The sequence below is a fragment of the Rhipicephalus sanguineus genome, chromosome 9, assembly GCF_013339695.2.
Source record: "Rhipicephalus sanguineus isolate Rsan-2018 chromosome 9, BIME_Rsan_1.4, whole genome shotgun sequence".
NCBI lineage: Eukaryota > Metazoa > Arthropoda > Arachnida > Ixodida > Ixodidae > Rhipicephalus > Rhipicephalus sanguineus.
This window is the reverse complement of record NC_051184.2, coordinates 6,467,875-6,485,807: the sequence shown is the minus strand read 5'-3', so window position 1 is coordinate 6,485,807 and position 17,933 is coordinate 6,467,875. Positions and strand designations below refer to the sequence as shown.

Below are 17,933 nucleotides of genomic sequence, written 5' to 3'. Positions count from 1 at the left end.
GCTTGAGAGATTTCCATTTACTGAGACTCCACATAAGATGCTTGTGGGAGGTTGTGAGGCTTAATAAGATTTGCCTGTATTCAAACCGCTGGAAATGTGCTTGTAGGACCATTACTTTTCTGGTCACACTTATTGTCGCTGGAGCCCTCCATATGCTGAAGTTATCACACCTCTCCAGAATCTCTTAATCGGATATGTTCTTGGAGAGGTGTCCACATTGTAGTCAGCCACAAGTCTTCACACGCTAGCCTGCAATTTGCAATGTCTACATTGCCCACCTGTTTTTGCAAGGCTCAGCACCTGCGTCTGCGAGGCAGAGCACAACCAGCATGTTTCCTTGAAATTTCTTCCACCCTAGGATACCTAGCACAAAACAACGGACAGCACCCACCTGCCTAGCCCTCACTGCCCAATACAGGGGGTGCCTCCCCCTGTTCCTGAAAAAATTTCCTGGCTATGGCACTGGCTTGTACTCACAAACCATTTGGCTAATGTGTCCTCAATATTGTGGCGTGACGTTAAGACTTTATAAGTTTGAAGCTGCCCTCTTCGCTTGTTTTAGCCCTTCTTTTCTTCCTTCGAAATGGTCGAGATCTGTTATAGACGAATACAACTTAAGAAGTCCAGAGAGGCCCTGCACATACGACTGAAGCGCAGCGGCCAGTCGCCTCCTCGACTAAGAAAATAGTCCCGCTCGTGTACTCAGCATTGTTCTTCGAAGGCGAGGTTACCAGCCATACGGCTCATGACGTCAGTCTAGAGTGCATGCCCATTGGTGCGTAAAATAACAGAGAGCTGAGCTAATTGGTAGGTATCCATGTTACAGAGACAGGGCGTGCAAACACGGACACAAGAGAGAAGTCCAGACGTCACAAACGCCGCCGTTTGCAGTGTCTTGACTTCTCTCTTGTGTCCGTGTTTGCACGCCCTCTCTCTTTAACATTGGTGCAGGCTTTTGTGCATCCACCTTCAAGGAGGAACTGCCGCGGACTCCTAAAGTTGTATCCGACTATAGTAAGCTGCATGCTGCACACATAACTGCAATTTCAGTGCATCTGTGAACAGTAAGAAAAGTAAAAATGAACTGAGTTGTAAGGAATTGTAATTAACTGTAATGAATAACGAATAATAATGAATTTTCATGAGTTTTAATGAACTGAAAAGTAATGAACTGAGTTGATGTGCTGTTTTGCTGCATCATGGTATGATGTGTGCTGCGCAGCCATCTAGTAGCTTATCCCGATTCACCAAGACACGGCTGCACTCGATGGGAACAGCACAACACCAATCGCACTGCGGTTATTCTTTTTGTTTTAATCAAACTGATTGGGGTGACGGGTTGTTGTAAGTGGACAGCTTTCTCATAAACTTGCGTAGTAGCTGAAAGTTCACTTGAGGTAAGATTGGTCCAAATCCTTTCTGTCCACATATACAGTAGACTCTCAGTAAACAGAAATCTCTTAAACGGAACTGCTGCTTAAATGGAACAACTGCCTGTGGTATGATTGGTTTCGTGCTTGAATTCTGCAGCCCCTGCTCCTCTCTCAGTAAACGGAACTCCTGTTCAATGGAACACATTTTCCTGGTCCCTTAAGGTTCCGTTAAATGAGAGTCTACTGTATACCCCATAAAGTGGACAGGAGAATGACCGCTGCCGTAGCTCAGTGTTAGAGCATCGGACGCGTTATTCGAAGGTCGCAGGTTCGGCCCCTGCTGGTGGCAAGTTCTCTTTTCGTCCACTTTACTTTCTTCACATTGACATCATAATTACTACAAATAACATGCCCTATACTTTTTTCGGCTTTCTTGTCTGTTAGTTCTAATTAATGTTGTGTCTAGCAAAGAAAAACGAGCCCTTAAAACTCCCCTTCTTTCGTTCCAATTCTCAGTGGCATAAGCCAGCGAATGGTGTATAGTAGTATGTCTACGTGAACTACATGCATTGTAACTTTGTTTTGCAGGTGGATGACCTAGATGTATCTAATGCAGAGGTTAATTATGCCCTGGGAGCACTTGTCAGTGCTGGTTCCAAAGTCAGGCTTACTCTGCTGCGACAGCAATGACAGTAAAATCATTTATGTGAGTATGTGTTCTCTTATTGGCCGTGTGGTGACGTGACCAGAAAACACGGGCTAATGGTAAAGAGGTCAGTGGAGGATACGGATCATAGTCTGGAGTGAGTTCGGAAGTGATGGACACACTGCTAGCTTCATTGAAATCTCTAGAAAGGTGAATGTATGAATAAGTGTATTTTGTCAACGCTACGTATTTTGTCAGCACTGTGTCGTCGTCTGTCTTCCTTTGTGTTCATCCAAAATTCAGCGCTGTTTTTCCTTCTATGTAGAACATACAGAGAGAGCCGCATATTAAAGAAAATGGTAGCCATCGTGGTTTTTAATAGTTTTCTGTGATAATCGTAGTTCATGCTGTTATGCCTTTACTTCTGTTTGGACTGTCCTCGAAACTTATCTGCACAATGTGGGGATCATTTACAGGTACTTAACAAAGTGATCCCTAAAGCATCTGTCATAACGCAAACATTGTGAGTCTTTTGTTAAAATCTTATTGAACCATTCATTAGTGACACAAGTGTATCTCTAAAATGCGCAGTTTGTTTTACATGTACGTGTTTTACATACCTTGTCATGCAGGAATTCCCTTGTGGTAGTCATCGCTTTGACCCTTCACCAAAGCATTGTGAAATTTCTACCGAATGGTGGCAATATTTGTGCGCGAAAACCTGGTGGCACAAGCTCAACAATGAACAAATGCAACTTTTGCACCACTTCTTTTTTTCTTACCATCTCACGTGGATTCTACTTCCATTTCGAACATTCAAGCACATTTTCAAAGGCTGCTGGCCTCTGCATGGAAAATGGCCTACTGTTGTGAGGTGGTGTGCAGCGGAACGCACTGTGTGTTGTCATGGTGGAGGTGCTTTCTTTGACGTTTGTCCACGACGTACCTGACCGACGTTCGTACAGTTTGGGAAATGCATTTAGTGCAAGACGTGCAAGACTGCTGCATTCCGGCTCTGGGTTGTTGGATGCTGTTCGCTTAAAGGAGCCCTGAAACAGGCTCAGGAGAGGGTGACAAAGGTAGCACTGTTGTTTCGCAAACTTTAAATGTCTGAGAGCTTGGCTGTGCTGACGTCGCGTGTCTCTCGGCGTGCATTGTTCTTGTGGAGGAGCGTTGTGCGGGGGATTGCTGCTCACATGCTGGTGTCACTACCCTTGCCTTCTGTTTTCATTCTGTTTCATCTCTTAGAATTATTTAGTTACGTGAGAGACGTTGAGTACCGGTTCACTCCCTGCGGAATGGAAAGAGGCTAACATTGTTGCGATACATCAAGCTGGAATGAAAACTCATTTGCTGACAACTCCCTGATATCACTCGCAGAGTCACAAGTGTCTGTTGCAGATCACTGGAACATAATATTTACATCACTGTAATGAAAAATTCTGAGCAAAATGAGCACTACACCAATGAGCATGCACTCTGAGTGATGTCATATGCCTCACGGTCGGTGACCCAGCCGGTCGGTGACATCGCCAAGTAGTACATGAGCAGGACCATTTCTTTAGCTGTGGAGGTCATCGGCTGCCATGCTTTGGTCATCTGGGTGGGGCCTCCCCTGCCTTGTTGAATTGTATCTGACTGTAGTTGTATTCAGCAATGGCCTCTTTTATTCTTTTGACCCCAGTGAGCAAGTTCAGAATAACAGAGAACTGAGCTAGTTGGTAGGTATTCATGTTAAAAAGACAGGGCGTGCACACACGGACACTGAGAGAGAAGTCAAGACACCACAAACGTCGACTAACAACTGAAAAAGGTGCGCAGCGGCAGAAAAGAAGATAGACACAAAAACTTATCTGCGCATGCCCAGGCAAGAGAAGATACCTATCAGTCCGGCACATGTGGTTGGCATTTGTGGTGTCTCGACTTCTCTCTTGTGTCCATGTTTGCATGCCCTGTCTCTCTAACATGAGCAAGTACGCAGCGTATTTCTTGATTTTAAGACTACACAAGCTAACATAAGTTAGCACAAGTTAGCTTTTGGTATACACTTGACGATAGTAGATTGGATCCATAACTATTTATTGGGTCGAACTCAACATATGCTAATGAAGGTTCTTGGTCTCATGGTGGCAATGTATCATCTGGTGTCCCCTGGGGTTTTGTTTTGTGGCCCCTATTGTTTCTGGTTTATGTCAGTGATATTGTTCATGGAATTCAAAGCACTGTGTGATTGTTTACCGATGACCGTGTCATTTGAAGGAATGTTAAAGATGGTTCTGAAGTCTCCTCTTAAAATGTGATTTGGACAGTGTATAGCATTGGTGTGAAAAATGAAAAATGCATTTGAATCCTCAAAAGTGCCAACTTCTATGATTCACATGTGAGTACTTCTGCTTATGCATTTACATTATTGCAACTACTGCTCTAAAGAAAGTACTTAAATGTAATACCTTGGCGTCACTTTTCCCGAAATTTAACCTGTACTACTCATATCAAACATGTAACTGCCAAAACTTGTGAAATGCTAAATTTAATAAGATGTAGCCAATGTTAAGGGCATTTTGTACCTTACATATATAAGACCACTTCTCGAATACGCGTGTGTTATGGGATCTGTGTTCAAGAACTCACCTTCTTCTTTGGAGTACGTGCAAAGCCTAGCAGCAGAATTTATCATAGGTAACTACGAATTGGAGAGAAGTGTTGCAGTTGTTACATGAAGCTTAGCATGGCCCGCTTTTCAACAGAGGAGGCTAAACAGAAAGCTTGATTTGTTTGAACTGCATTTACGTTGAGAAATGTAACATTAAAAAGATGCATTGTTTGCTACTTTTGTAATCTTTATTCGTGCATCGGGACAAGGCATTGAATATGAAAGAAATATGTTTCGCATATGGTGTTTTTCGAAGCTCCCATTCCCACAAGCATTTAGTGGACGGAACAAACTGCCCAATGGTATTGAGTAATGCGTGTCAGGAAAAAACTTACCATCCATTTTTGTTCAACCTCTCATAATTTTCTTTCCCCTGATTAAATAACTTCATTTTGAACATGTGGCACACCTTTGCCACAATTTATGCTTCGTGTTTGTCTGGCACATGGTTCCTTTGTAATTTATTATCCGTTGTTCCCCTTGCAATAATTCCTTCCTATGCACTCTGGTTAACTTGCATAAAAATAGGTAAATTAATGTTTTAGAGTTTCTTTAAATTGATATTGCCTCTAGTTAGCTTGCGTGTTGCATCTAGTTTGTAAAAAGTCGGGGGCACACAATCTTCTCTGGGGCAGCCATACTTAAGCATGTTTAAACGTACTTAATCTATAAGTATGTTTAAATTGGAAACTTCACATCGACAGAAAAGGCATACAGCATAGAACCTGTGTGTGTGTTATGTGCTTTTTCATCCACGTCCACCCTGCTCTTTTTAAATCTACTCACTCATCGACTAATTTTTGTAACGAAACATTACTTAAAACTTTACATTTTCAACTGAAATCAAGTGCGTCTTAAATGGAATCTCAATGAAATGTTCCGTTTGTCATGGATTGCTTTTGAATGGCCTATTCTCTTGCTATCCCAAATTCATTTGGTTTCTCTGGTTATATAAGTTTAACGGGGTGAGAAAGCCATGCAGTTTACGCTTGCATATTGATGCACGTTCATTACTAGAGCAATGCTGGGGGTGGTGTGTTTTCATGTTTGTTTCAATTGTTACCAAGAATCTCGTTCGTTTGCAATATGCCACTTGTGCAGTAAGCTGTATTGTACACTCATGGGATAGTACTCACATGCTCCATCCATAGCTGTGCGATCTTGTTCACCTAAGTTATTTATCTAGATAGCCTTGAACATGAAGTGCAAGCCGTCTTCGCTGCACCCCCGGTCACAAACATGCAAGTTTCACGCTGATTTTGGACGTTCTTGCCATTGCCTGTGTGTATTCTCCGGTGGCATTAGCAACATACGTCTTCACTTTTCTTTCATGCAACTTGTACATAGTGTGGCATTGCATATTTGCATTGTGTAATACTAATAATTTGAACTGCGTCATACTCATTCATCATGCCTTACTTTGTGTTTTTTTGTTTGATGCCAAGGAAAAAGGGAGTTTCCAAAACTGTGTGAGACATTATTGTTATTTGCATTGGGAGCTCAATAGCCTGTGTTAACCAGCGTCTTTGAATGCTCTACTTTGTTCATGCCAAACTAAGAAACAGTTTCTTTTCTGTTTCCATGTGTGTTATTTGTTATTTATTGTGACCTTTAAGATACTCATGGGCACAGTGAACAACACAGGGAGTGAGTATTCATCATGATAGTTCATCAACACCAAGCTGAAATTACACCTGAAGTGTGTAACATGCTCAAGAGTAATCTAGAGTTTGCTATCTAGATAATCTAGAGTTCGCTATCTGCTTTCATCTTTCTTTTCCCATTTTGCTGTTAACTATGTTTTTGTGGACAGTTAAAAGTTTTAATCGGCGTTTTTCTTCTGAGGTGTAGGGTGGGTTGCGGATCACTTATGAGAAAGCTCGTTGTTGGTGCTTACTTTACTCATGCGAATTGGAAAAGATGGTGGTTTTCACTTTGTTAAAATGATAATTATGCTTCGCAAATTCAGCAATATATACATATATATAATAGTGCAGCTTCTAAATATAGAAAACTATTTATTGGCATGGCTAAGGTCTGTCGAGAGCTGAACGTCATGTAAAACCTGTTCAGTGCCAGAGTTTTGCCGATATGTTCGTTGTACATGTGTATCCTTAGAAACTGTTGCATTACAACTGCATTTCACAAAGCTTTTTGCGTCTCAGATAGTGTTGTCGCACATTTCAGAGGTGCAGTGTTTTTGTTACACTTACATCCAGCGCAGTCAAAGCATTAGCTGTTGAATCCTCATTCATGGCTCCACAATGTTCTAGTTGCTGCATGTTACTATGACCTCAAAGCTCAACTTCAAAGAGAGACTCATAGGTTTAGCTCAGCGTACGTGGTTGGTGCCCCGGCGTGCCAGCATCAGTGAACATATCATACGAAAGGCCTGTCATGCAAGTGTTTTGTGATACAAAATACCGCTGGAGATGTCTCTGCCTTGAATTTGCTCAGTTGTTCACGGGTGAATGAAAGCCTGGGTGGGAGGAACTCGAGGGTAAATGCTTGTGTGACATTGCCTTATCTCCAGACAGGACTCTCTAGAAGAGTGCACGGACACACCTCGATTTCAGGTGTGCCACTAAATTGTCGTGTTGCATGAAGAGCTTAGTTCAAAAGCACAGTATCAAAGAGCTTAGAGAGCATATATTAGACCTGCATTTATCGAAAGTGTTATTTGATAATGAATATAACACCGGGGCTGCTTGCTCATGTTTTTGTTTCACCTTTTCTAGTTGAAAGTCAAGCAGAGTTCTGCGTATTCATACGAACTAGGAGAGGTTGTGGCATCACTAAGCTGTTTTCGACAGTGCTGCCTTAAGCTTTACTTAAGGTCAATTGAGTGCCGGTAGCTTGCCAGAAAATTAAAACCTTTGGAGCCGAGGCTGCTTGTTATGCGAACAAAATGTTTGTACAGATTTCACTTCCTGTCACATGAAGTAGAAGCGTATTTTTAATAATTAGGTGTTTCTATAGTTGCAGTAAAATGACACGAGCATTGACGTGTGCCTCGATCCGTGTGTACTACAGTAGACGTTGCCAGGTTGGATGGGCAGTGTTACGAATGGATGTGAGCTGTTCCTTGTTCTGCCAGCGTCACAGCTGCGTGAACACTGACCCTGGTTGAATTCAGGCTGTCGAAGTTCAAACACCGTGTTCATGTTCATAGCGTTGCTTATACACGCCTCGTTAAACGACTTAGGTAGGATGCTCGTCTATTTCAGCATCACTCTCACTTTCACTTCAATGGAATCCCATATTGGAATCACTTGTTTGTAATTACAATGTTTGTACATAGTGCTCTAGTGCACACACAAATGCTTACACTCACTCAAGATTGTGTTGATGCTCACTTTGTTGTTTATTTTCCCTTGTTGACCTTGTTTATTTGTTGTTTCCCATCTGGTGTGTGTGTGATTTGATTACCACTGGCACTTGTATATTTTGACCCGATTGCGCGAGGTGCATTGTGTACTCTCTCAATTACAAGTTACGACAGCAAATAAAGTGGTGGTTTGTGAGTTCGTGTTTGAGTCAGTTTTTCTTGGCTGCTGAAACGATGGTCATGTCAAAGAGTGTTTCACAGACTGCCATATTCCTACTTCAGTTACAGCATATAGGACAAGGGCTGTTCTGAAAGTTTTGGGCTTCAATGGGTCGCAAGAGCCTGTGGTGACAAAAAATTTATTACATTTCAGTGTATAGATCATTGAATATCAACACACGTGGCCCAACGTACTTGACCAAACTCTGGTGTGCTTTGACTCCTGAAGAAATAATGTATTCTTGGAAACGGCTCTTGGCATCAGTGATATTAACAGCTGTCACTGGAAAATTAAGTGGATCCCAGAGTACTACCTTTTCATGTATGGGAATAGATGAAAGTCATACGCACGGTTGATGAGCTGGTCAGTATAGCAGTACCTGAGTGACAACCAATGATCGCTATGGTAGCACACCGTGATGAATGGAACTGTACTGTAGAGCAACCGTGTTCGGGGATATCATCATTTTTGTACAATTTCACATGACTCAGACCTGGACACTTTGAAGTATATACGGCCAATGCATGTATACGCTACATGCTATCATATCCCTGAAAGTTATCGTTTGACTATAGTGCCCATAGTGGTGAATGGCGACCTTTTGGAATAACATATTCGGACAAATTTTGATTGACATCACACACACAAGGAATTAGAACAGCATAGTATCCCTAGCGGGGGTCTACAATTTCTGTAGTAAGTCCCCGAATAGCACTCCTTCAAATTTCCTGAATACCGCAGCCAATGCTTTCCTTGTTAATAGAACAGACTGGTCCTTTTTTGCTGTAGATGAGTGAGGTATGCATCTGGGCTAGTTGGTGTTGATTCTTGATGTATGACAGTGCACACATATTTGTCGCTTCTTTTATTCCTTGTCTATGTGTGCACTGTCGTGCATCATGGAGATGAAGAAACTCGCATTCCATTTATATAAATTTTTTTTACATGTTATTTACAAGCTCGAGCAGTGCACCTATATGTTTCATGGAGAGCCGCAAGGAACTTCGTGGGTCTGCCAGGAACAACTTCAGTTTTACTGTCGCATGTGTTATAGTTGGTGAGCTGTTGGAGAGGGGAAAAAAACTACACCAAAAAGCTTTGATATATTTTCATTTCTCTCACACTCTACACGCAATGTTATAGTAACGTTTTAGTTCAAAAGCAAAACATCCCCTCAATGAGCGGATCGTTAGCTGGCTTCACCACATAGAACGTGTGCTAGTGGGAAAGCCTGCTTTAACGGGTCGATTACCGGAGAGACAATAGTTTGGAGGAAACCCCATTAGAAATTAGAGTTGGGGGCCGCGTTTAATTGCTAAAGATGTCTTCGACCACGTCTCACCGAATGTGCGGCGCACTCCTGAACGCAAACTCGTTGAATCCGGATACCAAGCTTATTGTTTGTAGCGTTTTCTTTCTTTAAGCTTATTGTTTGTAGCGTTTTCATTCTTTTCTTTCTTTTTTAAGAATTACTCGATGATCAGAATTATTTCGACGGACTCCCAAGCTCTGATCCCCAACTGACTCGGCTACAGCTGTGTGAAGTTAATTTAACGAAACTCATGATGAGGCTCGTACGTTTGTAACCGCACTTCGTGTATGGCTTAGGCAAGCGGCGCGCGCTATGCCGATTTCGCATGGGAACGGTGCTCTATCATATTGTGTGCGTGCTCTCGCTTAGGTCACTATAGGAGGAAGATCGAAGAGGAAGTAGCAACTACTTTGGACGTGCGCGATGTACGAAAAACTTTAAGGACGATTAAGCGTCACCTTCAAGAGTGGAACGCGATAAGCGGGCCGCGTTCTCATCGCCTTCTCTTTCGCCTTCCATGCTTTGCTTCTCGGTGGACGCCTCAACCATGCCGCGAGGAAACGATCATCGGTGCGCGTGACATTGACCGTTGTAAACTGTCCTACTTGGTTGAACGTTGGAGTACAACATGGTTCTGCATGGTAAGGTCGATCACGTTCGGTAACAAGTGGTAGCGGTTGTACTATGACTTGCTCTAAGGTTGATCGATTTAGCTTCGTCGCGGAAGGACTAGCTTTGGCTCCTGTCTCGTAAGAGGCGCGTCAAAACGGAAAAAGCAGCAGCCAAACGCGATAAATATCCGGCTAGAAAAGTTTTGGTTTCAGTTTCGGAAGAGTTCAAACCTGTTTAATCCGGCACAATCCAGAGGCAATCCAGAGACTGCTCCAATATACTTGCTGGAGAGCGTGTTAGCACGAATACCCATGCCAGAGTTTCGCCGCATAAGAACTTTAGCGCTAAAAGGTGATCGCACGGCAGCTACTCATCTTGTGCTTCGTCCAAAGTAGCTTTCGTTTGTCCGCCTTCGACACTTTGCCTAGCGCAAGCCCTGTGCACAGCGAAGGCCCATCGACGCTGCGGACCTCCTGCAACAAATTGAATGAGAAGGAATGCGATCAGACTCGTCTGTTTGCTTGGATGCGGTGCCCTCCTCCTTGCTGTTCAGTCCGTTGTCCTTCAGTATATTTTTAAGCAGGTAACCATTCGTGACTATTACAGCAGCTGAGTTCGTATTGCCGCCGATCGAGGATACGCACGCTAGTACCACAGAGGCGTGCATTTTTAAAATAACTGACGAACTAAGTTGCATTAATTAGGCTGGGTTTAAAGAAGAGTCATTTAGTTAAAAAAAGAGTGATCGAGGTCTTTCCCATGCATGTTCCCCTACTATTGTGAATATTTTAATGCATATGTTGAAACTGACGTTCTGAAGCAAATTTATATGTGAAACACCCGGTGTAGTGACAGTTAACCTAAAAGCGGCAGTTCACAACACTATATAACGAGATTTTTTAAGTGAGTGTTTCACGATCTTTTTTAATAGAAAGTTTACACCAGTCTGCTTGAATTCCGCAACCAATGAAAATATATTTGTTCTTATCAAAAAGCAGTACAAGTTGAGTAGCGTTGATAATCACCAACGCAAAATATAGATGCAGTTTATCGTTTTAAGGGCTCATACCTTGCATTGTTATGCATCTGCGTATGGCTGTTTGAGACAGCTAGGTAAGTAGCTAAAACATACGAACATCTCGCTCAAAAGTTTGCAAGTGTCAGCCATATGGTTTCTTTTCCTCATACTAATTCAAGTTTACTTTTGTCAGCAAAGTCTTGTGCACAGTTTTAACCCGCATACATTTTTCCACTTCTTCTATAAACTATCTGGTTCCTCTTGTTTTTCAGGAAAAAGACTCTGTTCAGCATTTTAGCCCATCATGGGTAAGTCACTGCGGTACACACTGAGGTATTTGCAGGATTGCTTCAATGCAATGGTTTATTCTCACTGTTCTTAGGCCCTTATTGTGTGTTGGGGCTTGACTCCGAAAGTATTTACAACAGTCGTACAAGTGTTGCAACTGTCTCACACACCCGCTGAAAGTTCCTAACAGCCACTGGGGTGACATTTTTCAGAGCCTGATCAGAGATGTGGCAGACGCAGCAGCGCAGACCAGCTTCCCACTTTTCATCTTGGATGCGAGCATCCTGCAGTGTCTTGCAGACAGGACAGCCCCGGTTGAACGGCCCTCTTGCTTTGATCTTCCTCGAGGCCAGGCCTTTGTGCAGTTTGGCTCTCTGGGACAGTTCGCTACTCAAAAGGTTAGCCATATCTTACCCCTTCCTCAGTTCTCCTAGTTGGTGAGACATCTGAAGTCTGTAAACATCTGTGAGCAACTACAGCAAAACAGTTTTGTGATAAGTGTTGCAGAGGGGTTGCGGGCTCGTCAGGCTGTTGAAAGATAGCTTTTATTTGCCACTCCCCTGTCCATTTTTGAAATGGACAAAATAAAGTTGATTTATTGATTTAAAGGACTGGTGCATCTGGAGTGCTGTTCTGGATACTATCGAATTTTGCTGTATGATGGTGGAATTTTAAGCCAATCAGAGAGGCCGTAGCAGCTGTTATGATCGGACTTCACGGCTTGGCGCCGCTGGATCGTCAGAATGGTATGGCGGCATCAGCCCTGCTTTCTTCGACCTCAACGTTCCCCGAAACGCACCAGATGCGGCGACAACACTGCACTTGTGTGCTGAACCCTTCAAGGCTGGCAGTTCCCTCTTCAATCGCCTTGGACACGCTTGGCTGACTTTGACGCTTTTATGGCCTGAAGATGAGCGATTTACAGTCCAGGCTGCTCAGAGGAGGCAGTCGCTTGTGCATTGCTATGTTCAGGCTTCTGCGAGATGCACCGAACAATTAGCCGAGCGCCGGAAGAATCCTCATCGGGCACCTTCTGCGACTTTGTGGCCCGACTGGGAGCTGGCCGTCACCTGCGCCGGCGATGCATCCAGGCAAGGAGGGACTTGCAACTGTCAACACACCTGACATCACGGCCAGTCTTCAGGCATGTGTGCAGCAGTAATCCATTCATTGTGTGTATGGTTCCTTTGTGGCATGGTGACCCGACTAGGAACTCCGCTGCGCCGACGGCGCTACCGAGGCAAGGAACGACTGCACCTGACAGCACACCTGACGTCACAGCCAATTTTCAGGAATGTGCATCCTTTTTTTGTGTGTATTGTGTCTTGTTCACCTCCCGGGACCGTCCGTCGTCCAGGTGCACCGCTTCTCTCTTTCCCGGAGTGCGTAGGAGGTGGTGCTTACTTAGTGGGCGGAGATGAAGACAACGTGTTTGATTGGACTGTCCTGGACTTGATTGTTTTCTCCAGCAGGGAATCCTGTGAAGGCCCAGGCGTTATAACACGAGTGTCAAGACGCTCCATGCATGCTATGCTACGATGGGGCTTCGACAGGCCACGTCGAGGCTACGTCGACGCGATGCAGCGTCGCTAGACGACGCTACGGCATGCTATCAAAACGACATGTAAAATAAACGTTCCTGTTATCAACTCCGGCTCCTGATCTCGACTTCTCCCTGAGGCCAGGCTGCTCCCCGGTCCTATGGGCAGACCCCCGATCACATCACAGCCCTCTGCAACGCTAGCAGCACTATCGCTTGTCAGCGTTGCTGGAGGAGGGAGTCTCGCTTTTTTAGTGGCTTCTCAGATCGAAAAATTCTGCTTACAAAATATCCACGACCTTTTGGAATCAACCGCTGCAAATTTAACCACTACCGAGAGGGAGGTTTTCGTTTCACCGTAAAAAACTGGGTCGAGAAAAATCGGTTGTCAGCCTCTTTAAGATTCAATCGTAGTGACCGTCTCAAGTCACTCGTGTTGCTCTCTCTCGTGTTTGATTTCTTGCCAGGAACATGACTTCCTGTCCCTCCTGTCTCGTGCGGGTTACAAGACATCCAAGCTGAGTGTTCCCAACCCCAAGGTGCTGGCCCATGGCCTGGAAGTGCTCATCCCCACCCACTACCTCATCTCCCAGAAGCAGAACACCGCGGCACTTCACGTCGTGGTCTTTCACGAGCGACCAGGCAACTTCTGGTGGCACGCAGCTGCCGCGCCGGACGAAGAAGACGCCAACAAGACGGATGTCTCGTTTAGCAGGCTGATCACGTTGGCGAGAAGCCATCAATTTGTTAAAAGCGATGGAGCATATGACAAGTGAGTATCTTGAATGACTATAAGATTTTGAGTTCATACTACTTCCTTGCATTGTGGGTGGCTAGGTTTGAAGAGTGATGCAAATAAGGTAGGTATGCAATGGGGCAGAGGGAAAGATGGGCCAAGTACTGCACATTTGTCTGCCCTCCTGTCTACATCCTTTCCTGTGCGGGTTATTTCACTCCAGCCATAAACATGTATTAACTTTCTGTAATTTTGTAGTATTAAGTGCATCTGCTGTAGAAAAGCATGCCCCTGTTACTGCAGTGTAATTACCCTTGAAACATGGAGGTGTTGTAAATCGGAATGTAGAAAGAAACAATAGGACTAGGTTGTCTCTAGGTGCGTATTGAAAGTGCAAAATATCTCTCATGGTGCGTAGCTCGTGCTACTTGGTATGGCCTTGTGCTGACACCATAAACCAAAAACCAGCTGTCCCAAAGTAAACCATTCCAGCAAATGGAACGAGGAAGAGCACTTGCATTGCAGCAGAGTTGTGTGAATGACATAATCGTTGCAACAAAATGAATATGAATTGTATGGCTTTTTAAATAACTTGCACATGGTCTATCATTATTTACAGTTTATTTAGATCCACTGCATGACAAAGGCCTCTCCCAGTGATTTCCAGTTTACCTTACCTTGTGTGAGTTGATTCACGCAGGTTTATGGTGGAGTGCTTATATTGACAGCATACCCTTTTTTTAATGCTATATGCTTGTTGCTCTCCACATAGAACCCTTTCTTGATCGTGATTGTCATTCCAAGACTGACACAGCAAACCTCTATTTCCTCAGAGTGGAAGTCCTCCCATGCGATGTGGGTGGAGGCGTGCGCTCGTTTGCCCCTACACAGTTTGACACGTTTGTCGACGAGCAGCCGTTCATTGAATGCAACTCGACGCGTGCCCGGCTCTTTCACACCATCCATGGACGGGACGAGACTCCCGAGGCTGAACTATTTCGTCTCAAGGTCCACCGGCTTCTTCTCAAGGTCAAGCAGCTGCTGGGAGAACTCAACGTGCCCTTCTGGATTAGCAGTGGAACTTGCCTCGGTACGTCCCTGCATACACGGAGCCATCATATGTCTTTTGGGTTTGCAGCTCATATTCTACCGGTGTGTATCTTGCTTTCGAACATATTTGTAAAGGATAGTTGTTGGCACATAAGACACTATTTCACTACATCAGGTGGATTATTTGAACGAGGCAGATATTACTTGCACAACAGACCACAATGAACGATTGACAGATCAACAGAAGTCTGTTAAATCAACTTTTGAGCGAAGCTTTTATAACTCACATATTTCGGTGGCAGCATCCTACGTGAAAGGTCCGGCACTGACGAGCGGGCAGAAATGTGGCCCTCGAAGGTGTGCCAGTCACATGTGTATATATTTGTATGCGGCCATTTTCCAATATAATTGATGCTCTCTTGATCGTGGGCTTGTCATCGATCATCCATTTCTGGTATGGCGATCTGATCTTTTATCAAGGTGACTTATTATTTCATGTTGCCACATTTCACTGTTGCCTGGGTATGGATGCATAACCACTGTTGCCTATAGCAGCTGAAGTGTTGCACTGCTAAGCAGGGGGATGAAGGTCCAATTCCTGGCATGGAGGAAGGAACCAGTTAGGAGGGGGCATTGCGCAATGCAGTAGAAAAAGAGAAAGGTAGAAAAGTGGTACATCAGGCACGCAGGCATAAAGCTTCACTTGCACCCATTTTCCCGATTGGGCAAGCAAGGGCCCCCGAATTTTTTAATTTGAGTACATTACAACACATGTTGCAACGCACTGTTTTCATAATTATAGAGGTGCCTTGCCTTTCCCTTGTGAAGATAGTTATAGTTTGCCAAACTAATCGCTTGTCTTCATCAATACATAAGTTGCTGCCCTGGTAAAGACAAAGTCCCTTGCTGATATGTTGGCTCCGGTGACTTTTTTGATCAATGACTTTTTATCAGCAGTTTTTGTAATCACTTTCGTAAATAGCGGGTATGAGTACAGTACGCTTGTCTTGTAACTTGGCTCGCATCCGGTTGCCATGTGCAAGAGACAAGTGTCAATATTTGCAGCTGTGACCCATTTGGCAGGTGTGCAATGCAGAGAAATGAACTTGCAGTTAGGCAGAGGGCTGAGTTTGCTCAGTGCGTGGTACTTAGTAAGAATTCTCAGACTAAACACCATCTCACCAGGCAAGCAGAGGAGTCACACAAGAGGGACTTCATTTACTCGTTTGATTCTTCCAGGCTTCTTCAGGCAGTGCGACGTGATTCCCTACACAACTGACGTTGACATTGGAGTTTTCATCAAGGACTACAAGCCTGAAATCATTTCTGCATTCTCAACGCACGACATCCCCCTCACTCACTTGTTTGGAAAGGTACTGCCAGCCTGAATGAGAGTTTTTGCCGCTGGGGTGACGCTGCCCTAACGCCGTCTTTCATGCACCCAGGTCGAAGACAGCTATGAGTTGTCGTTCAGAGATCGTGATGTGAAGCTTGACATATTCTTCTTTTATGAAGAGGATGACCACATCTGGAACGGAGGCACACAAGCGAGGACCGGAAAGAAGTTCAAGTGAGTTTTTTGATCGCACATCTCGTTATTTTCGCACACACACTAAAATGTTTTACAGTGTGCTGTGCTATGTGACAGAATATGTTCCACATATACCTGTAACAAGCTGGCTATTATTTGGTAACAGCGACGTGATGTTTATTGCCTCTGGGAAAATTAGTAGCCAATATATCATTGAATTTTGCAGATGATTTACTTTCCAGCTGGCTTTGAAGTCATTCTGCTTTATGATATGGACTAGAAGTGGAACTGAATGAATTAGTATTATTCTTATTCAATAGTATTTGCAATTACATTAGTGTACACAGCGCATGCATATATATGAAGTTTCTTTGAAGATGTATGCACAGATCATGTGCACCTTCATGTTTGTAATGACCTGAATTGTCTTAATTTTTGATCAGGTACACATTCCCGAAGTTCAAGCTCTGCTGGACTGAGTTTTTGGACATCAAGTTGCGAATCCCGTGCGAGACAGAGAAGTACATTGAAGCCAACTATGGCCCCAATTGGTTTCAACCCATGAAGAGGTGGGATTGGAAAGCGAGCCCTCCAAATGTTGAAGAAAATGGTGTTTGGCCGGTTGAAGAGTGGCCACATGTCATCAAGCTGTTCCCACTGCCAGAGTCGTGATCTGGCTTTTGTGACGGTCATGGGCTACATTGATCTTATAGATGCCTAGAGTGCAATAAAAAAATAAGCTGTTACATGCTGTCACTCAAGTTCGTTCTGCCTGTCTGTTACATGCTGTGAAAAACTGTAGGACAGTGAAGCTGTAAGCATGCACGTGTATGTGAGTGTCGACTAAGACAGCTTAGTCTCATTTTGAGCATCATCATCATCAGTTCGAGCATCATCATTAATTTATTTCATTTATTTCATCATTCACCCCCCCCCCCTCTGGTCCTGTGACCTGCATGACACCAGATAGACATGCAGACGGTGCAGGCTTGACTTAGAACAGCTCCAGTGTTAAGAGCGTTTGAGTCGTTGTACAGACGACATAACACAGGAACAGTGCATCTTATGTGTTATCTCTTTTCATATACAATAATGCAGGCTTATCAAGTGGCCATCACGCATCTTCATACTAGCGTGCATTCCTTTTCCACGGATGTCATTCTCAGCGTTGTAAATTTTTTTCCTTGCCCTCGAACACATGGATACATTTTCCTTTCTCTTGTGGGGATGGCCACCAAAGGGACGCCATGGAGGAGTAATAGAGGAAAAGATGAAGTGTGCGAGTGATGGGAGATGCGTGCGCTGTGGCAAGGGCTCAGCTGGATGCTGCTAGACATGCATGGCCTGGGCTGACTTCCAAGGCCCAGACTACATAGACATGGCCGTTTCCCACAATGGCGCCCAACTTGGGGCCCTGGCTGTGTTCTGGGAAGTACTGTGTATGTGGGGGAAACCATATTGCTTCAGCCTTTGTGCTGCTTGGGAGTGACTTCCACTCGAGCTTGACTAGACGCTGGCAGATGCTCGTGGGCATGTCAGCCACGGCTTCCCTGGAGGTACTGCCGGCTGGAACTTCAGAGACATGACTGTCTCCCACAGTCTGTAAAGAACTCGAACCTGAATTGC

At 44.3% G+C, this 17,933-nt stretch overlaps 2 protein-coding genes across 2 annotated transcripts in view; both read left to right on the top strand.

Moving 5' to 3' along the window:
* LOC119404517 (uncharacterized) overlaps positions 1–8,196 on the top strand; it is a 152,304-nt gene extending 144,108 nt beyond the window's left edge. Inside the window, 3 exon segments of the mRNA XM_049418906.1 lie at positions 1,962–2,079; positions 2,496–2,542; positions 2,652–8,196. Coding sequence (XP_049274863.1) covers positions 1,962–2,063 — 102 coding nt within the window. The 3' untranslated portion in view covers positions 2,064–2,079; positions 2,496–2,542; positions 2,652–8,196.
* Positions 8,197–10,428: 2,232 nt separating this feature from the next.
* LOC119404516 (ribitol-5-phosphate transferase FKTN) lies at positions 10,429–17,057 on the top strand. Its single transcript, XM_037671042.2, has 8 exons — positions 10,429–10,727; positions 11,435–11,470; positions 11,663–11,848; positions 13,458–13,762; positions 14,560–14,816; positions 16,016–16,149; positions 16,222–16,346; positions 16,751–17,057. Exons 1-8 carry the CDS (start codon positions 10,632–10,634, stop codon positions 16,977–16,979), a joined length of 1,368 nt encoding a protein of 455 aa, XP_037526970.1. The 5' UTR covers positions 10,429–10,631; the 3' UTR covers positions 16,980–17,057.
* The last annotated feature ends 876 nt before the right edge of the window (positions 17,058–17,933 follow it).